The 22031-nt window shown below is 44.6% G+C and overlaps 1 protein-coding gene across 8 annotated transcripts in view; it reads left to right on the top strand.

Moving 5' to 3' along the window:
• The window catches only part of ASTN2 (astrotactin 2), a 1111474-nt gene that overhangs the window by 1002096 nt on the left and 87347 nt on the right, over positions 1-22031 (top strand). For all 8 annotated transcript variants that reach the window (XM_075560396.1, XM_075560395.1, XM_075560402.1 and 5 more), the window contains one exon: positions 21275-21416. In XM_075560396.1, the coding sequence (XP_075416511.1) occupies positions 21275-21416 (142 nt within the window). The remainder of the gene's footprint in view (positions 1-21274; positions 21417-22031) is intronic.

Genomic DNA, 22031 nt, shown 5'->3' with positions numbered 1-22031 from the left:
TGAGGTAGAAAGGGGGAACCGATCACAAGGATCTACATATAACCCCTTCCCTGGAGGACAGACAACAGAAAAGTGGGTGAAGGGAGACATCGGATAGTGTAATACATGATAAAAGAATGATAATTTTAAATTATCAAAGGTTTGTGAGGGAGGGGGTATGGAAGGGAGGGGGAAAATGAGCTGATACCAAGGGTTTAAGCAGAACGCAAATGTTTAGAGAATGATGATGGCAACATATGTACAAATGTGCTTGACACAATGGATGAATGTATGGATTGTGATAAGAGTTGTACAAGCCCCCAATAAAATGATTTTGAAAAGAAAAAAGGAAAAGTAGGAAGGGACAAGAGAGAAGATGAATAATAATGGGCAAACGCATGGAGGGTGGCACCTGGAATAATGCTGGTCCTTCTTGGGAACTGAAATTAATGTAGGAAGTGTGGAATGGCAAACCCATTTATTTTGAAAAAAATTAAATCATAAGTAAAAAAAAGAGAAAGGAAAGATCAAATGATGCTTTTATTTATTTTTAATTAAGGTGATCAGGGATACCCTCTCTGAACCAGTGACATTTGAGCAGAAATTTGGAAGATGGGAGGAGATAAGCTTTGTAAGTAGTTTGATAGAGATTCTCTTGGGTTTAGAAGCCAGCAATAGATAAAACCCTGGAGCATGTCCAGAGAGCATCAAGCAAGACCGTGTAGTTGGTATGTAGTCTGCCAGGGCAGAGTAGAAGAAGCTCTTGTTGCCGAAGACGACATATTCCGTGATAAAGAGTTGATGAATGTGAAAATATTGTATCTGTTATAAATTTTTCCACAACTTGACTCTCAGTTTGTCAAAATTGCTGGCTTGTGTGATGCTGGAAGCTACGTCACTGGTATTTCAAATGAAGTTGTCAGGATCCTAGCTTGCTTGGATCCACAATCCATGCTCATGGAGCAGCTATCAAGATATCAAAAGACAGGTTGTATTGGGTAAATCTGGGACGTGTGGCCTCTTTAAAGTATTGAAAAGCAAGGTTGTTACTTTGAGGACTAAGGTGCACCTGAGTCAAGTCACAGTATTTTTAATAGCCTCATTTGGATTCAAAAGTTGGACACTGAATAAGGAAGACTGTAGAAGAATTGATACATTCAAATTGTAGCTCTGTTGAAGGATATTGAAAGTAACATGGATTATCAAAAGGACAAACAAATCTGTCTTGGAAGAAGTACAGCCAGCGTGCTCCTTATAGGCAACGATGGTAAGACTTCATCGTACCTAGTAGTTAAGACATGTTGTCAGGAGAGATCAGTCTCTGGAGAAGGACATCGTTCTTGGTCAAGTAGAGGGGCTGCGAGAAAGAGGAAGGCCCTCAAGGAGGTGGATGGACACAATGGCTACAGCAATGGACTCAAGCACATGAACAATTGTGAGGACTGTGCAGGCCCAGACAGTGTTTCATTCTGTTGTTCAGAGGGTCACTATTGGTAGGAACCAATTTGATGACACCTAATAACAGCAATATTATAAAATTTCATCCTAAAAATGCCCTTGACCAGTAGTCACTTTCCCTCACCTTCAAGGGCAAGGATTGAGCTAAACACTATACATCACATTGAATCTTTAAAACGTCCCATCAAAGTGGTAGTACTTATGAGGGGAGAGGAGTAACCAAGCTTTCGTAGTATTTACTTTTCCGTACTAGGCAACTCACTCTGAGTTAGTGCACCCAGTTGCGTCAACTGGGAAGGTTCACTTTGGTTACAGTGAATTTTTTCATAAAAAACAGTTTTGCTTGAACCTCATCCTTTATGATGGCTGATTTAACAGAACAGCGTGCATCTATGACATTTTGTTTCCTTCTCAGGAAAAAATGATGCAGAAACTGTTGTGATGTTGAACACAGATTAGACGGACAGCAATATGGGAAAAACTCAAAAGTCTATGAGTGGTTTTCTTGTTTCCAAAAAGGTGAAATATCGATTGATGACAAACCTTGTTAACTTCCAGAATGGATGAAAATGTTGACAGAATTTGTGCACTTGTGCTCAAAGACCAATGATGGATAATTGAAGAGAGAGGGAAGTTATCTGGACTATCTTGGAGCTCAGCTCAGCAAATTTTAACAGAAGATTTGGGAATGAGAAGGGTCGCTGTGAAATTTGTGCCTCAGGTTCTGACTGACCAGGAAAAATTGTTGAGTGGAAATATGCCGTGCTTTGAAAGAACAGCTCTGAAGGGACCCAGACGTTTTCCCCCAAGGTCATTACTGGTGATGAGACAAGGTCCTATTCTTATGACCCCAAAAGCAAACATCAGTGAAGCCAGTGGAAGATGCCATCATCACCTAACCCCCCAAAAGCTGATCAAGTGAAATCACAGATGAAGCCGATGCTCATTTGGGTTTTGTGCAGCTGGAATTTGCTCCACCAGGTCAGATGTTTAATCAAGCTTTCTCTTTAGAGCAGTGGTTCTCAACCTTCCTAATGCTGCGACCCTTTCATACGTATTGTGGTGAGCCCCAACCATAAAATTATTTTCATTGCTACTTCATAACTGTAATTTTGTTACTGTTTTGAATCGGGCGACCCCGGTGAAATAGTCATTTGACTCCAAAAGGGGTTGCAACCCTCAGTTTGAGAACCACTGATTCAAAGGTTCTGAAAAGATTGCATCGCAGTGTGTGACAAAAAGTCAGAATTGTGGCAGACAGGGGACTGGTTTTGCCACCACAACAATGTACCTGCTCATGCAGCCAACTCAGTGTGCCAGTTTTTGGCAAAAAGAAAAAGGAAAAAAAACAGCATGCTGATAAGGTTGTCTTATAAAAAAATAAATTTAAATGCATAGCTTTGAAAAAAACTCTGTTTTGAGGGAGTGCCCCTCCATAATCTCATTTATATGAAGAGACTGAAGTCAGGTAGTCCAGTACTGTAGAAATTTAAAAATGGTGGTTTGCCTGTTAAATTCCTGGTATTTTATTTGTTTAGTGTTACTTCTGTTTTTATTTTCTGCTGATAATCCTTATCAGTTTGCATCCACTGAACACTCAATGAAAGATAAGTAGAAAGGAGAGTCAACCTGGATACCAGAGAACAGCCAAGCAGGAGTCATTTAATCCCCATAGTAGAAACTCTTTGGATATGTTGTCCACATGATTCCATTCATTAATAGGCATGATGTAAACAAAGGAATTGTTAGACTAGAAGACATTGTAAATTACGTGAAATGAGAAACCAAGGATCTGCTTTCATTCTTAGCTAGTGCTTTATGGAGTGCGACTTCAGACAAAAATCCTCTCTGGCTATTGATGTCCTGTATGCAAAGTAGATTACCAGAAGAACAAACAGATCTGTCTTGGAAGAAGTACAACCAGAATGCTTTCTAGAAGCAAGGACAGTGACACTTCACTCAAGTACTTTGGACATGTTATCAGGAGAGACCAGTCCCTGGAGAAGAACATCATACTTGGAAAGTTTGAAGGACAGCGAATAAGAGGAAGAACCTCAATGACATGGATTGACACAGTGTCTTCAACTGGGCCCCAATATAGGACTAGGTAGTGTTTTGCTCTCGAGTATTGATGCACTATGAATCAGAATAGAATTGACAGGACCTCTCAAAAGCAGTGTGTGCAAAACTGGGAACTTCTAGGTATTTCAGCATTTCTTGAGTATGTGAAGTCTTTCAATCTCTGCTCTGAGGATATGAATAGGTCTCTGAGTTGTTTCTTTTTCTTATAATTCAAGTCTTAGTTCTGTGATTTGCTGTCTTGGTGACCTTAGGCAAAGCATCTTCTCCTTTTTGAATCCTGATATATTCACCATTAACTTGGGGCAATAACTCATAGAGTTAGAGTAAAGGTGGAGTGAAATACACGGAATACTAGACATTATACTTAACAGTGTGAATTCTTTGATTATATGAACTGTTTTTATTAGTATTTTTAAAAATCATTTTATTGGGGGCTCATGCACTTCTTTTTTACCATTTTATTAGGGGTTCATACAACTCTTATCACAATCCATACATACATCAATTGTGTAAAGCACATCTGTACATTCATTGCCCTCATCATTCCCAAAACATTTACTCTCCACTTAAGCCCCTGGCAGCAGCTCCTCATTTTTCTCCTCCCTCCTCACTTCCCATCTCCCTCTTGAACCCTTGATAATTTATAAATTAGTATTTTGTCATATCTTTCCCTGTCTGACGTCTTGCTTCACCCAGTTTTCTGTTGTCTGTCCCCCAGGGAGGGGGCTATATATATATGTAGATCCTTGTAATCGGTTCCTCCTTTTCAACCCATTCTCCCTCCACCCTCTCAGTGTCGCCACTCACACCACTGGTCCTGAAGGGATCATCCGCCCTGGATTCCCTGTGTTTCCAGTTCCTATCTGTACCAGTGTACATCCTCTGGTCTAGCCATATTTGTAAGGTAGAATTGGGACCATGATAGCTGTGGTAGAGGGTGGGGAGGAAGCATTTAGGAACTAGAAGAAAGTTGTATGTTTCATCGTTGCTACATCGCACCCTGACTGGATCGTTTCCTCCCCGAGACCCTTCTGTAAGGGGATATCCAGTGGCCTACAAATGGGCTTTGCGTCTACACTCCAAAATCCCTCCCCCCCCCCCCGCCCCCCGCAACCATTCACAGTGATAAGATTTTTTTGTTCTGATGATGTCTAATACCTGGTCCCTTTGGCACCTTGTGATCGCACAAGCTGGTGTGCTTCCATGTGGGCTTTCTTGCTTCTGAGCTAGATGGCCGCTTGTTTATCTTCAAGCCCTTAAGACATGAGCCGCTATATCTTTTGATAGCCAGGCACCATCAGCTTTCTAGTAGTATTCTTATCAGTTGAGAAGGTGAGGCAAAAACATCCCACACTCAAAAGGTCAGTGTGATTATGAAAAAGTGTTATGTGCTTCATAAAGTCTAGTTATTATTCTAATTTCTGTGGTATTTTATGTGAAATGTGTTGTCTTCTTAGACTTCATCAGGTTGATCCCTCATTCACCTTCCCTTCCCTTCCTCCTCCTCAACTCTTTCCCTGCCCTGCCCTTGTCTTATTAATCATGGATCAACTGCCTTGTCTGACAGGTCAGGATTTTATTACAATTTTCAGATATGTGAAATGATAGTACCTTAGGAAGGAATTGTACTTCCCGCCCCCAGGCACACAGTGCACCTCCCATTCTACCTCTGATTTGAACATTGGAGTGATATGATTAGCAGTGACTTCATGGACTTTAGCTTCCAGTCTGTACAATGGAACCAAACCAAGATGATCCATTGGCTATGGTCCTAACAGGCCCAGATGAGCACTGCCCAACCTGTGCTCACGGGACAGTGCACATGGCTGTGAGAGAAGGACTGTGATACCAGCTGTGATCCTTTGGAGCTTTGTAGGTTCCTAGTACCCTTACCTTCATCACAGGTATTAAAACCTTGGTGTGCTAAGCCTACTCTGTCTGTCTGATAGGGTTATTGCATCCAATGAGAAAAAGAGAGCACTTTGTAAATCTTATTGAGCTGTAGCAGAATCTGAGGATTGACTGACACATGCATACACAGTCTAGAGTTAGAGTTCGTTAAGATGCCCCCCTTGTCAGCAGATTAGACATTTTATACTTACAGGGCTTTCTTCTCTCATAAACGGGTCCAATCTCAGAAACTCACAGGGCCAGTTCTAGTCTGTCCTACAGGGTCACTATGAGTCAGCATTGACTCAATGGAAGAGAGTTTTTCTTTTATTTGGTGCCCACTCCACACATGTATGCATGTATACACATTCATATATGAGAATGAATATAAATGTGTGTGGTATAAACTCATAAGGCAAGTATGCATTAGAAGCTTATAAATATATTTACTCATGCAGTGTAACCCAAGGCAGGTATTAAACAGAAGGAAAAATTGACCAGCCAAATTTTCCAAGCTTAAAACCCTTTTATAGCTTTCATTGTGGATTAAAGAGAGAACTTGTTTCCCTTTCACTATTTAAAGGAAAATTTCAACATAAATGGGGAAGCAAGGGAGTCATTTTAATAGAGTGAAAAAAAAATACAAAAAAACAGGGCTGGGAGGGTTTGATGAAAGAAGTTGGATGAGACCAGCTGCTCCCTTCTCCTTCACCCCAAGCCATTCCCTGCTGGCGAGGCTGGGTCCGCAGTGGCTCATGCTACCTGGGAAACAGCCAGGGCTCCCATGTCCCATTGAGGTTCTTCTCACCTCCTAAGTTTCTCCTCAATGGCCACCTCTGCTTGTTAGGTTCAGGTGAGATCCCAAGACCCTCCACCAGACATGCTATGGGGGAAGGCACTTTGGATTGTCTTGGTTTCCAACCAGACCTAAAGAGGGACCTACTTCAATGGTCCCCAAAGTGGTAATGATCCAGAGGGGCTGCAAAACAATGTCTGTACTTTATCCTGGATTGGGGGCTAGAGTATAGAAACTTCATTGCCAGGGGAACACTGGTTTGGGGTTTTTGTTTTTTTTCCTTTCTCTAGAAAAGAAGCAGTAGGCCACATACCTTTGGGAACCCATGGTCTGGATTTTCTGTTAAGGAGACTACAGCAAACATGAACCACCAAGCTCAATGTCATCAAGTCAACCCACTCATCATGACTCTAGAGTAGAACTGCTCCTAGGGGGTTCTAAGGACATACATCTTCACGGGTGTAAAAAGGCTCATCTTTCTCTCAGAGCAGCTGGTGGGTTTGCACTGCCGAACCTTGCAGTAAACAGCCCCACACATAACCCAGTACGCCTGGAGGGCTTCTTAAGACTCTAGATAATGGAATTAGAAGACGAACAAGCCATTCTGCTTTTCCTCACTGCCTCCCTCCCTCCTTTCTCTCCTCCCTCCCGCTCTCCCTCTCTTCTTTCCTTTCTCCCTTCGCACTCTTTTTCTTGGACTTCCTCTGTCTCTATTGTCTGTCTTCCTCTGTCTCTATTGTCTGTCTTCCTCTGTCTCTGTTCCTCTGCCCTTCTATTGTCAGTTCTGCCTATCTCTCTGTCTGTCTCTGTGTCTCCACTGCTTCCCTTACTTCTGTCTGAGTCCCCTTACCTCTTTCTCTGGTCGTGGAATATGGTCCCTTTCTACTCTCCCATCTTCTTTTCAGCATTTTTGTTTCTGGCTCTGGCTCTCTCCCTGAAAGGCCTTGCCAATATCTGTCTCTCTGTCTCTGGTTTAAAGTTTCCCCCCCTTGCCACCTTCCAGTTCCCACCTCCTCCTCAGTGATTCACCTCTGCCTGTGGAATGGTACTGTCTGCACGACCAGAAAACCCGACTCATCTTTGCGCGGGTCGCTTTCCGCCCTCCTGGAGGCTTGTTGGTTTAGGGTCTGGGAGGGGCACATGCATCTGTGTGTATGTGTGAGTGCATGCATGTGAGCGTAATGGGGGAGGTGATGGAGTGGCCTTGGAATCTCATTAGAGCCTGCCCTTGCTGGGTCCTGGTCAGACTTGAATTTGTACCTTGGTCCCACCCTCGTGAGGAAAGACAACCAGAAGTCCCCTTATCTACTAAAGGTAGCCCCGCTATCTTGACCACAGGCTTGGAGGTTTATATTTAGAACAGAAGCGGAGTTTTGGACATTCAGCGGGTTTTTAAATCTCTGGGCACATAGTTGTGCAATTTTTTTTTGAAGGAAGAGAGAAGTCAACTGGGGCTGATAATTCACTTTCTCCAGTTTCTGAATTTCTCCCCTGGGCTTACCCCCCACATAAATGTTTCCATTGACTTGGATGTTTACAAACGAGGAGCAGTAACCATGAAGCTACTGTTTACTGAATGTTTACTATGTGCCAGGTCGTATGCCACATGATTTTCATGTATTGTCCATAATGAAAGCCTCAATATGCACTGGGTGCCCATTTTACAGATGTGGAGAAGGAAGTTTCAAGAGAGTAAGTGGATTGCTTGGAGTCATTTAGCAAAACCAAAATTCAACCCAGAGCTGGGCACAACCTGGTCTTTACTGTCTCTTCTCTCTCTCCCAAAGGACTTAACATCTGTGTTTTGGACATTTAATTATATAAACCAGTAGTTTTTGTAAATGCACATGAACTGTGTGTGCCTTGTGATGTAGGGGGAGTGTTGACAAATCTGTGATAGATCTGATTCCATTCACTGTCTAGCTGTTGAGAAAAGACCAGAGTATAGTCACCAAAACACCAGATCCCAACTAGTAGCTCTTTGGTCAGTTCTAACCCATGATGATGACCCCTATGTGTCAGGGTGGACGTATTCTCGAATGGGCTTCCAATGGCCATGATGTCTCCGACATAGGTGGTTTGTCTTTTCTTCAGAGGCACCCCTGAGTGGATTTGAACCACCAACCGTTAAGATGCTTAGCCACTTACACCACCCAGGGACTCTAAGCATTGGATTAACCCATGCCCATTGAGTCAAGTCCCACACATAGACACCCTATAGGGCAGAACAGAAAGCCCCATAGGATTCCCCAGGCCATACATCTTCATGGAAGCAGACGGTTCCATATTTAACCTATAAAGCAGCTGGTGACTTCCAACTGCTGACCTGTGTTCATAATTGCATGCTAAACCACCATGTCCTCAGGCCTCGTTGGCACTGGGCTAGGAGTCAGGAAATGTGTGATCCAATCCCAGAAGCCCACCCTCTTTAGGTAGACATAATACTTTTCTGAGCTTTGATTTCCCCTTGGGTGAAATGAAAAATTTTATTCGATTGCATCTTGTCCACCTCACCGAGCACTTGTGAGTGTTAAATATGCGCAGGAGGAGGAGGTGTGAATGTGCCTTATAAAGTGTAAAGGGCTTAACCAACGAAGAGGTTTGTAGAAAGAGAAAGTCATTCTCATAGAAGGAAATAGGAGTCAAAGAGTGTAATGGCTTCAAGGCAGTTGCCGTGGGTGGGCACTGAGGTGATATAACTGGGCAAACACTCCAGGGTAGATTGGTGATCAACATTTCTAATAGTCATGAGGGACATTTCCTGGGACTAGGAGTCAGGCATGGAAGTCAAGACTGAGGAAGACAAGTGAGAGGGAAATAAAGGAAGAGGTGTTGGATCAGTGGTGTTAGAGGCAAAAGCAGGCCAGGGAAAGGCTGAGAGGGCTTGACAAAAATCATTAGTGCTTTGGTACAGAGAGGTAAACTAAGTTGTATGGAATCTCAGATGGTGGCCCCTGGCACCCAGTGCAGCATCCTTTGGCCACATGTGCTTGCTCTCTCCAACTCCATCAGAAGTTGGTGCATGGGGAGATTGAGCCCCTTGCTGCTCTGCTCTGGACACTTATGGTTCTACGCTGTAATAAGGATGTGCAGGTTCTAGGAAGACCCAAGGGAGAACCAACATTTTTAGATTCAGGCTTGGGGGCCGTAAGAGAGAAGGGTAGTGAGAGAAGCCACTGCAGAATTAGCAAAATGTGTGGCACCTTTCTCTTGGCTGCCCTACTTTCCCAGTCTCCTCCTTTTCTTTCTCTAGCTCTTGCTTCCTGAGGTCACTCCCCTCCTCCCAATAGATTTTCTGTACCCAGGATTTACCAGTAGGTCTGCTTTCCAAGGAACCTGAACTAAAGAAGCTTGGTGTAGGTCAAGTCTATCGAGTGGTAACTTGGGAAAACAACCTGACAATCTACTTCTGAAAGGTCTAGTCTTGAAAGCCCCAGAGAGACATTTCTGCTCCGACACCTGTGAGATCACCAGGAGTCTGACTTAACTCAACAGCAACTCATTGTAGAAAAGGATTGAATCAAGCTGGGTTCAAATCTTGATTTTGCTGTGTGGTCAAACCACTTGCCTCATCTCTCTCAGCCTGCTTTCTTGGCACAATGGGAACAATAAAGCGTCGCCCTGCTGAATTACAGCTCTTCCTTTAGATTTGTGGACCGAGGAGCTATTGGGACCCATCCTCAACATGCAGGGTCTCTTCCTTTTTAAACACACACACACACACATGCGCGCACACACACACGCACACGTACACACATGCGTGCACAGAGAGAGACGTTGAATGAAATGTTCTGTTCAGAGAAAGTTGGAAGTGTTAGAGGAACTGATGAGAAGCACATTTTGTACGATTGAATCGTTTCGCTTCACGATCGTGTTTAACATTTGTGAATGCGGCTTTAAAAAGACAAGGAAGCCAGGAATGCCCTCCGTCAATGAGTGCAGGGAAGGCCACAGACGCACACTGTGGTCCTGAGAGAGTGATGGAGCTGAGGGGCTTTGGCTTTCCTCCCTCCCCATTCTTCTCCCCCAGTCTGGTCCCCACACCAGCTCCCCTCACACACATGTTAGCAATAGCTCCTCAAGCCAACTGCATCAGCATCGTTTGTCCTCAAGCCTAATTAATCCAACTGTGGACAGGGGGATGCTCAATTAGCCAAGTGCATATTAATGCTGAGGTTAACATTATTAAATCCTAGATTAATAATAAGTTGCAGGACTTGGTGGGTCACTTGTAAAAACGACCATTGTAATTCTCTCTTGCTAAGCGGTGAGCACCAGAAGGCCGGGGACCTGCCTGTGTCCATGGGACAGAGTCCTTTCATGGCACTTCGTGCAGAGTGTTTGCACGAGGCTGAAAGGATTGAAGGATTTCCCTAGACCTCAGCGAGGAAGACACATGGGCTGCTCCTCCTACAAATGCCTCTGAAACAGATATTGGGTCCCTGTAGCAGACAGCCTCTGGGGCAGGGCCACGGTCATTTGCTGTGTCTACTTTGACTACAACGGTGCTGGACAGTTCTGTGCACACGCACAGTCACCCTGTGCTCTCAGGGGCCCATGTCAAGTGTATGTGCATGCCTTTGCACTCACTGTAGGTTGAGGGGTGCACCCTGGACCCACTGGCAGGCACAGATAACGTGTGGGGAAATTCATACTGCAAAGAAGATGCCCAGCCATGGGACAAGTTCTCCAGCTCCCAACGTACAGGCAATCAGTTGGGTTTACTTCTCAGATAGTCCATGCAGAATTGAGTCTTGTCACACACAGCACCATGCCCAATGATGGAATGTTCTATCGATGATCTTTTCTTCCTTGGTCTAATCACCCCTTTCACATGCTTCTACTTCTCTGGATCAGTCCTATCCAATTGCAATCAAACTGACTCGGAGTTACAGGCTGCCCTGTGTGTCAGAGTCTGACGGTTTTCTTTGGCTGGTTTTTCGGAAACAGATAGCCCTGACTTTCTACTGGGGCACCCCTAGGTGGATTCAGACCTTCCACTCTTTGTTTGGTGGTGGTGTTAGGCTGAGTAGACCAGTGAAACAAATCCAGGGACACTTGTATATGTGTAAGAAAGAGCTTTATATCAACAAGTAGTTGTATATTAAGAAAATATTCCAGCCCAGCAGAACTCAATTCCATAAGACTGATACTCAATTCCTAACCCTCTTCAGACTCACGCAGCCACATGCAGTGATGTAGAATGTGGGAAGATCATAGCCGGTGGCTGCAAAATCATGTGGATCCACTGTCAATGGTTCTGGCAGTTCTCAGAGTGACTCACCAGCAGAAAGGTAAAGGCAGAGAGAAGGTGGGGGGGGGGGGACAATTCCCCAAGACCTTCCTTCTGAGAAGGTCATGACCCCAAGGAGGTACCCTTAGGCTGTGACCTGGATTTTAGGCTAGACTCTTCCTCTTCCCTTTTATTGATCTTCGAGTTGACATGAGATTGCGTAACTAACACAGCAGCCTCCTTCCTGGGATCACTGTACAAATACACCGACGGCATCAAATCTTCTTCTTAGCCTCTGCTTTTCACTGGATCCAACCTAAGCCAGTCTTCTCAACGTGTGTGTGTGTGTGTGTATGTGTGTGTGTGTGTGTGTGTGTGTTCTCAGCCATCAGTTCCATTTATAGTGCCTAGTAGATCCATCCACTCACTGAACACATGTTTATAGAGAACCTGCTGATTTATAGGCACCATGAGAAGCAAGTGAAGTGCCTGCCTCCTAGGGATACAGTAGAGGACATAGACAGGACAGTGCTTTAGCAATGCATGAGGTGTAGTGTGACGTTTTATGAAGAGAGATGATAAAGCAGGTGTAGTTTTTTTTTTAGTTTTAATCTATCCATTCACAATTTCTACATAAGCAGTTCAGTAAAATTGGTTATGTATTTTGGGTCACCATTCTCACTCTTGCATCACTATCAATTTAGGATTTTATCCTTCAAAGTGTTCATCTGTGTTGTGGATGTGCTGGTGTAAGGTTAAGTTTCTTTAGCGGAGTATTAGGCTTGAGGAAAGCTGTTTGAATTTATTGGGTGAAACTGTCATTGAGTTTAATGATGGTTTCATGGCGGGGTTTTGGTTCAAAGTTTAAGGATTATATTTCTGAGCATAATTTGGAGCATCTGGTCCCAACCTCTGTATAGTCAGTAAATTTTGTTTCCAAATTAGTTTGAAGTCCTGTTCCCTGCTTTCCCTCCTTTCAATCAGAATCCGTCTATTGAGTCCTTGATCAAAACATCCAGGTATCATTTAGTTCTTCTGGTCTCATGGTAATGCAGCAAGCTGTACCCAGTGGCAAATGCAGTTGGGAGCCCAACTCATAACCCACAACACCAGCACGGCTCCAAAACAGGAGGACAGTAACTCTCAAAACACTATTAGGCCAGTTGCCTAGACATACCAAGGACACAATGACCTTGAACCTTGGAGAAAGCCTTCCTGAGGCACGCTATGTAAGCAGGGACCTGGATAAAGAGAGGAAGGGAAGTGTGCAAAGTAACAGAGATGAGCCTCGCAGGCATGGAAACCAGAGGGGCATAGGCTCCGCCATGGGAGCAGGGCTGGCATGTCAGAGGGAGAGGGAAAATGCCAGGGTGTTTGGGGTGACTAAGCAAGGAAGAGCCCATAGGCAATGTGGTCAGAAAGGAAAACGGGGCCAGAGCAAGCAGGACCGTGGAGATACTCAGCCGGCTGCTTCTTGCTGAATAATAGGATCTTTATATTCCCAGCTCTGGGCGGGTTTTTATGATGGGAAAGGCTCAGGTTTGGGAGTCTGACAGCTCTGGATTTGAATTCCAGCCTTGTTACTGAGATTGAGTGTGACCTTGGGCAGCTTGCTTCAGATCTGTGAACATTTTTTTTTCTAATTTATAAAATGGCAACCTTGACACTTCCCTCAGAGGATTTGTATCTTGCAGAATTCTTGGTTGCAAGTAACAGGAAACAAATGAAAACCATCTTTGGTAGAAAATGAAAATACTGAGTCATATACCTGAAATGTCCAACAGTAAACCTGGCTACCGCCAACTCAACTGGATCCAGGGCTTCAAATGATGTCACAAGGACTTGGTCTGATTAGCATTGACCGGGCCTGGACCACAGGTCCCTCTATATCTATCTATCTATCTATCTATCTATCTATCTATCTATCTATCTATCATCTATCTATCTATCTATCGCCTGAAATTCAAAAAACCTTCCCGACTCACTGCCATGTAGTCACTCTGACTCCCAGTGATCCTCTAGGACAGGGCAGAAATGCCGCTGTAGGTTCCTGAGACTATAACTCTTTACAGGAGTTCCTAAGCCTCACCTTCCTCCCAAGGAGAGGCTGATGGTTTTGAACTGCTGACCTTGAGGTCATTAGCCCAATGGGAATATCACTCCGTACACGAACAGGGTTCCTTTTAGCCTGACAGAGATAGAGAATAACTAATTGGCTGCTGCAGAGTGCCTATTTCTGGAGGATGCAGGAGACTATGTGCCACCCAAATCATAAAGATTGAGATTGGGCAAGTACTGGTTTGGAAAACTCCATTTGGGTTCAATTGGTAGAAGACCATTTCTAGGTAGTGGGAATGGTTTGCGCGCAACTCGCAGTCTCTGGGTTGTCCATTCAAGCGTACTCAGCAGCACCGTGGAGAAAAGGCCTGGAAATCCGCTTCAGCGAAGATTACAGCCAAGTAAACCCACAGGGGCAGTTCCACTGTGCCATATGGGGGTCCCCATGAATTGAAATCGACTTCATGACAACAGGTTTGGCAGGCTTGGGGCTTGCTAACAGCAGTAACAGGAAGAGGTTCAGAGCGGGCCACACCAACAGATGTCCACTAGAGGGCTAAGGTGAGGCTTCTGCTCAGAAGTCCCTTTGCAAGATGTCTGGCACAGGGGTGTACTTGGTAGACATCCGCCGCTTGCAGTGCACTCCTGTGTCCTGAATCCTGTGCACTCTGGAAGGGGCCCTGCATGAAGCAGGCTGGCTTTTCTTGCTGAGAGTTCTCATGCCAGGTCCCGCCATGGAGGAGATTGGCATCCCCGAATGCTTCCGCCACTGAAGTTCACTTTCATGACGTGCAGGAAATAGCCGCAGCGCCGGCCCTCTGTTGAGGACCTTCCTTCCCACCTGGGCTAAATCACCCAGGGGCTCCTGCCCCTTGCATTTCAGCATGTATTTCCCGCTTTTCTCCCAACCTGTTTTCAATTTGCTCTTGTGGCTGCCTTTGACTATGACCTCAACTCAATCAGAAATAAGAGGGTGAGGGAGAAAGAGAGCCAGAAGGAAAACAAGGAGAAAGAGGATTGAGGGAGCGATGAAAGGGGAGGGTGAAAGAATGGAGGCGGTGGGGTGGGGGTGGGGTTGTCTTAAAAGAAAAAAAGGGGAAAAAAACACCACTCTGTGCTACACGGAGCTGGTACTGAAGCTTCAGCAGAACCGTGATTAACCTTTCCTGTGGAACGGAATGAACACAAGTCTGAGTGGGTAAAAAATGTGGGGGGGTCTGGCCCAAACCCACTCGGGTTACAGCCCCAGAAGAGCCATAATGGGGAACAGGCACATTCCTGCACAGCGACTCCCAACTCCCTATCTGTTTTCAAGGAAAGGAAAACGGAGAAAGAATGTTAGAGACGTGGACAGGCATGGGTGAGGCTGCCGTGGCAGCCTGGGTCCTAGGGAGATCTGCTGTGTGCCCATGGCCATGTACTAGGGAGGCGGAGACTGAGGCTCAGAGGCAGGAGATCTGTGCACTGTCCTGGACCCTGCACCTGAGTGGCTGTGAGGCCTTAGGTGAGGGCAGCTTTTCTTACACCTGGGAATGTGAGAACCATCTAGCATGAACGTTTTCAGCAGTAGAAACCCAGCGCTGTCTACCGGATTGTGGCAGGTCTCAATGCTATAGACTGTGTCCCTAGAGTAACCAAGGCTGTCAGCTTTACAGAAGCACATGGCCTCGTCATTCGCCCATGGAGCGGGCGGCTGGTGGGTTCCAACTGCCAATCCTTCCATGACCAGCTGGCTGCTGAACCACGATGCCACCCAAACCAAACTCCCTGCCATTGAGTTGATTCTGACTCATCTGAGAGTGAGCCTATAGGACAGGGCAGAACTGCCCTGTGGGATCCTGAAATGTGAACTCTTTATAGGAGTAGAAAATCTCACCCTAATTCCCGAGGAGTGGCTGGTGGTTTCGAACTGCTGACTTTGCAGTTAGTAGACCAGATTGGAACACCAACGGGTCCTCTGTGTCAACAGGGCCCCATTTTTTTAAGCAATGGAACTTTGAAATCAAGATATATTTTAAATGGTTTTTAAAACTTTTTAATTAAACACAATGTGGTTCATCAATATAGGAAATGGATCAAACCGGAGTTGCAGTGGTTGAAGATAGGGCAGAAAGAACTCGTACATACCAGGTGCCTGCTGAATGAACTCCTTAGGAATCTTCTGAATTAAAAAAAATGATCAGAGACTGCAGAAGATGGAAGGGTGCATTTGATGAGATGCAGAGTAGATGCGTAGTACATATATGTTGAATTCATCCTACATAAAGAAGTCCTGTTCTCACTATAGGCTGCTAAAAGTGAGGTGGGTGGTTGAAACTCCCCAACCACGCCACAGGAAAAGGCAAGCCTGTCTGCTCTCCTGGTGATTTCCAGTCTGGAAAACTCGATGAAGGATCTCTACGAGTTTTAACCGGCGCAGTGGCAGGGGTATTCGTTATTGAGAGCTTTATCCAGAAATGGGCAGCCTCGAATGGAAGAGTAAGGAGCTCCTGAGACAAGTTTGAAAGCGCCTCCATTTTCAACAGTTTTTTATCTGATAGGTCAACTGATACAAATCTCAAGAATCAAGCGCCCACGTTTTGATTCCAAATCCACCTCTTCTTTGTCCAGCCAGGAGTGCATCCATTCGCTTCTCTAGACTTCAGGTTTGACCCTTGGGAAAGGAGCCAGTTGGATGAAACAGTAATCAGGGTGCTGAAGGAGTCCTGGTGATGCTGGTAAACATTGGACCGCTAATCAGAAGGTTGACTGTTCAAACCCATCAGCTGCTCCTCCGGGAAAGAGTAGACTATCTGCTGGGTGGGGGTTTCTGGTTGGAGAATCCGCTAGAGGGTTGCTATGAGTCGGAGTAGACTCAATAGCAGTGGGTAAGGGTCCTTAATTCTTTGTTAAAATGGCATCAACAATAACAATAATACAAACAATCCTTGATAACTAATAGATTTGTTGAGCTCTTATCCTGGGGCAAGTATGATGCTAATTAGATTTGCATACAGTGAAGTGTCTCTTGTGATGGTCTTCACAGTACTGTAAGCGGTGGTGGCTGTTGCTAGGTGCCATTGAGTTCCAACCCAGAGCGACCCTACACACTGCAGAACAAGACACTTCCCAGGTCTCTGCCATCCCCACACTGCTCTTATGCTTGAGCCTATTGTTGCAGCCATGGCGTCAAGCTGGCTCCTTGAGGACCTTCCTCTTTTGGGTTGCTCCTCCACTTTCCTAAACACGATGTCCTTCTCCAGGGACTGCTCTCTCCGGATAATCTGTCCAAAGTATGTAAGACGAAGTCTGGCCATTCTGGTCTCTAAGGAGCCCTCGGGATGGACTTCTTCCCACACAGATCCGTTTGTCCTTTGAGCAGTCCATGGTACGTTCATCATTCCCCTCCCTCCCGCCCCACAATTCAAATGCATTGATTCTGCTGTGATCCTCTTTATTCACTGTCAACTTTCCCTTGCGCACGATGCAATGGAGAAGACCGTGGCTCGGGTCAGGCTCACCTTAGTCCTCAAAGGGACACCCTTGTTTGTCAGCACTTTAAAAAGATCTTGTGCAGCAGATTTACTTAATGTAAGTAAGATACTATTATTATTCCATTTTATATCTGAGACATTGGACATAAAAAGTTTAAAGAATTTGCCCAAGACAAGAATTTAAATCCCAACTCAACTTGCTGCCAATGAGTCGATTCTGACTCCTAGCAACCCTAAAGGACATGGTAGACCTGCCCCTGTGAATATCTGAGACTGGGACTCTTACGGGAGTAGAAAGCTTTATCATTCTCTTATGGGGTCCTGACTGGTGGTTTTGAACTGCTAACCTTGAAGTTAGCACAACAACGTGTAACCCATATGCTAACAGCATTAATAACCCACACTCACAACCACTGTACTATCCTATTCCACTGCCATCGAATCAACTGCACCTCATAGTGACCCTATAGAGTTTCAGAACCTGCAAATCTGTATGGGGTCAGATACCCGCTCTTCCTCCTGAACACTATTGCTCATTAACTTGTATAGCTGCCAAATTGGAGCCTGAAATCTTGAACACAATGCGGGTGCTGACTTGCACTGACCCATGGCTGGGCACAGGCAAGCGCTCAAGACTTTCTTGGCCCCAGCTCCACCCACTAGGTGAGACATGACATGAAGACATTACTTTATGCACCTGCCTCCCTCCTTGAAACCTTCTGAAATAGAGTGCCAAGAAAAGCAATCTTGCAATTTACTTTATGGGTCTGATCTCGTATTTAACAGCCCTTCCTGTTGTCAGATTACAAGCTGGAGAAGGTCAGGGACCATTTCTTTTATTGTCTCACCCCCCAAGCTCAAAGCACCAAGAGAGTGGCACACACTCGGTTACAAACGGAAGAGACGGAAAATCTCCAACACGGTCATGTGAACACCTTCTCTAGGAGGCAGGACAGTACCAAAGAAAAGTTTTGAAAAAAATATTTTTAAAGAAAAAGAAAAGTTCTGGCTTTGGTGGTTAGAGGGACAGGTGTTCAAATCTGTCTCCCTCCCTAGCTTTGGGAATTTATCTGTCGCTGGGCATTGAGGGCAGTAACACATCACTCTTTAAATGGCTAACACTGTCATTTTACAACGCCCCCTGGGAGGCAGCACTGAATACAATAAAAACTTTGGGGAAGTCTAGAAGGGCAAATCGTCCCACGTGCTTTCTTCCTCACTCAGGGAGTTCACCCTTATCTGTACCATCCCAGGAATAACACGTCACTTGTTAGCTTGTCCTGATGATGAAGTGGAACGAAGGGGGATGTGTGCTCTCAAGGCCAGTTCTCTTCTTTTTAATGTCTTTCAGTTGAGGTTTCTTAACATATAGAATTCCATATAGAAAGAATTGGGTAATATGTACCCTAAGGATGTCTTGAATGTGACTACCCCAATTTCTTTATTTCGGCTAAACTTAAAGACCTTGGAACTGTGTGCGCCGATCTTACTGACACAACCTATTTTTAGAGATTTTATCCATTTGTCCAAATTATTCTGAAAATCCTCAAACAATCTGTAAAACAACGCCCATTTGGAAATGAATGACAGCCATCTTTTGGCTTCCAGGCAGTTTATGCATGTGGACCTCAGGCATACTCAATTGCCCCGTGAAGAGCCAACTCTTTCCATGGTCATCTGGAAGCAAATTGAAAAGCAGACAGACACGGATGCAAGCTCAGAGATAACAAATCTGGACAGCCAGAGAAACAAGGCTTTCATTTCATCTCGTTAGCAGTCCCAGAGCTCTTCAATTTTCCCTTCTCTTCTTAACTTTCTACCCTGCCTTGCAGTGCTTGGCCTTGGTACTTACTGGAAGTTAGAAAGTGTCCATTGATGATTGTGCTATGGGGAAAACCGACATAAAAGACAAAAAAGGAGAAAAATGCACTGCCATTTTGAGTGTCAAATCTGACTCGTAGCAAAGCTACAGAACAGGCTCTATTTATGAGGTCAGAAAACCTCAGCTCTGCTAAGGACTGGCTGGCTGGTGGTGTCGAACTGCTGACCTTGTGGTTTACAGCCTAATGTGTAACCCACTATGCCACTCAGACTCCTTGAAAGAGAGAGAGGATGCCACCATTAGTAAAGATAAAAAGTCCATTTTCTCTTCAATTTTAAGCAAAACCTTGGTTCTAGAAAAATAATTTCTTTCTAGCCTCTGAAACTTTCTTTCTGTAGTCCAAGTGCAAATGTCATTATGAGTACACTCCTGCTGCAGAAAGACAAACGGAGAAGTGAAGTGCCGTGCAATAAATAGTGCAAATGGAATTCAGTCCTGGTCTGTCTGGCAATAGAAGCCAAGCTTGCATGTTGCTAATATTAGCTTGATTTAGACATTTGCCTTGGCACCTACAGTTAAGTCTGTGAATTGTGTATTGTCTTTGTGGAAAGTGAAAAACAAAAAGCACAAGCCATCAGGACCATGGGGATTAATACATTCTAAGCTATTAGCCAGCTGGATTCCAGGGCCATCCAGATCAGTCAGACGGGGCGGCTGTTACAGGATTCACTTGCGAGTGAAGAAAACAACTGTTCTGTGAAAGACCAACAAGAAATGCCCCGCAGATTCCGTCTACTAGGGTAGACAGTACCTTATGGCTTCTCTGGATGGCAGTCTCCTCAGACACTGGACCAACACGACAGCGCCATGGTGGCTACCTTATACTAGATTGTCCTGAAACCTGGGTGAGGAGGGTCCAGTTGACTTGCGTCCTCCCCTTCTCTGTCCCTGAGGGGACAAATGAGTAGAGAGATATGAGGGCCTTCATTTCAGGCATGGGGGGGGGAAAGGAACAGGAATGGGAGGCTTCCTGTTAATTTATACAAGGTGCCGTAAAGGATCCCATGTGTCATTTTTTCTCCTAAAACATCCAATTTTAGAATTGGAAGAGAACTGCGAGGCCATTTAGTCTAGCGCATTTACTTTATCTACTTTGGAGTAATTTTTATTGATTTTTGTCCTCATTACCAAAACAGCATATGCTTATTGTAGATGATTTTAAAAATAGAGATCACAAAAATAAGGGAGAAAGGTTTCCATTATCTTACTCCCCAGATAAAGCCACTATTAAGCATTTGCTGTATTTTCTTCCTTCTTTAAGTACATATGCGTGTAAAAATTGCACCCTACTTTGAATTATTCTGTAATAATGTAATCTGTTTTTTCTAAACTAAACACCATGTCGTGAGTATATTTTCATATGACATCATATTCTTCCACAATATTCTTTTAAATGGCTGTAAAATAGCCCGTTGCATCATTGAACTATAATTGTTATTGCTATTTCCATACCGTTGAACATTCTAGTTGTTTCTAAATTCTTGCTAGTACAAGCAGTGCTGCTATATTTATCCTCATAATTTAATCTTTGCGGCCATCTATGCTTTCTGTTATTCTTATATAAAAGTTTCAAATTGATTCTATCACCTTCAGTTTACAGAATGAAAGCTAACTTGCAGGTGTGGGCATTTAGTTACCCAACTCTAGAAAGCAAGTTGTTAACAGAGCTAAAACTAGATCCCAAGATTCTAGATACTGATTCTATGTAATCCTCTTTGCTTTCTGCTCTTGTTTACTTGTCTTCTTTACAGTGAATTGTAGCAACTGCCTAACATCCATTGACTGTGTTTACCTTCATACGATCATGGAAGTAGGGATTCCTAATATGTGGCACTTGTTTCCCCACTGTCCCCCTAAATTCATGCTCTCCATTGTTTATTCCAATGGGTTATTCATGACCCTTTTCACGGCACTGGGTCTCTGTGTCATCCCTACACACCACGAGAGGGCTGGGAGACATGGAGCCCATTTGACCTCCTTCACTAGTGCAACTCCTTCCTTGTGCCCAGAAGGAAAATATGATTCTGATAGAGAAGGGACGTGGTCAAGGATTTAAGAAGGGAAAAAAATGGTCACAGTTCCAAAGTTGGAATAGTTACTAAGAAACAAAGAGCATTTCCCAACCTCCCTGCTACTGCCTTTTCATGTATTTTCATTACACGGTAATCTGCCTCCTTTGAAACTTGCTTCAGTCTTTTAAAGGTAGGTATTCTGTTTTACGGGTGAGAAATGTGAAGCCTAAATGTAAACATAGGATCCCCGGGACCTACATGATGGCCTGCATCATTGTCAGATCTTCGTCTCTGGGATTCTCTGATCCTCCTGACAGTGGTGTCCTGACATTTGATGGGTTGGGATGGCAGCACACATGTCTTGTCATAAAGTCTGAGCTGGGAAGCTCATTTTGTTTTGTCTCCCTCTAGGAGAATTCCTGAGTTTTGCCGATGACTTACTCTCTGGCCTGGGCACATCTTGTGTAGCAGCTGGTCGAAGCCATGGAGAGGTCCCTGACGTCAGTATCTACTCCGTCATCTTCAAGTGTCTGGAGCCAGATGGCCTCTACAAGTAAGACATGCTGGATAGGTGGGGAGCATGGCGCACACACGATGACTGTGATCCTTGGAAGGCAAGCATGACGTAGGTCTGTCCAAGTCAGCCAAGGATTTCTTGGCCAGCCTACGTGGACACCGTGCTGTGCTGAAGTTTAGAGCTGAATAGTGGAGGATGTTGAAGGGCCAGGGAGGCCAGAAACTCACAACGATCCTATTACTAAGGAAGATTGTAGCCTAGAGAGGGAACGTGGCTTACTTAAGATCACAGGCCAAGTGACCAAGCAAAGCTGGACAAAAGGACCTGCATTGTCAATTTTCTTCCCTCTCTATTTTGCTGTCTCCTCAGGGGCCTGGAGCACGGGGTGACACAAAGGGGATTAGATTAGCATATCTGTAGCGCACACACATATGTATCTTTGTTATTAATAGATCTAGCCAGTCCCTTGGAAATAATGCCACCATCCCGCCTTGTAGAGTGCATTGGAGTCCTCCTGTCCAAACTTCTGGCTATACAAGAGGAAGTCATTGTGAGATTCGTCTGTCAGTCACAGAAGGGAAATGGGACTCATTTATCCTTTGTTTCCCACCATGAGTGGCACCATAGCTGAATACCGCAATCGTACGCTCT

The sequence above is a fragment of the Tenrec ecaudatus genome, chromosome 10, assembly GCF_050624435.1.
Source record: "Tenrec ecaudatus isolate mTenEca1 chromosome 10, mTenEca1.hap1, whole genome shotgun sequence".
Taxonomy (NCBI): Eukaryota; Metazoa; Chordata; class Mammalia; order Afrosoricida; family Tenrecidae; genus Tenrec; species Tenrec ecaudatus.
This window is presented reverse-complemented; position numbering and strand designations above follow the sequence as displayed.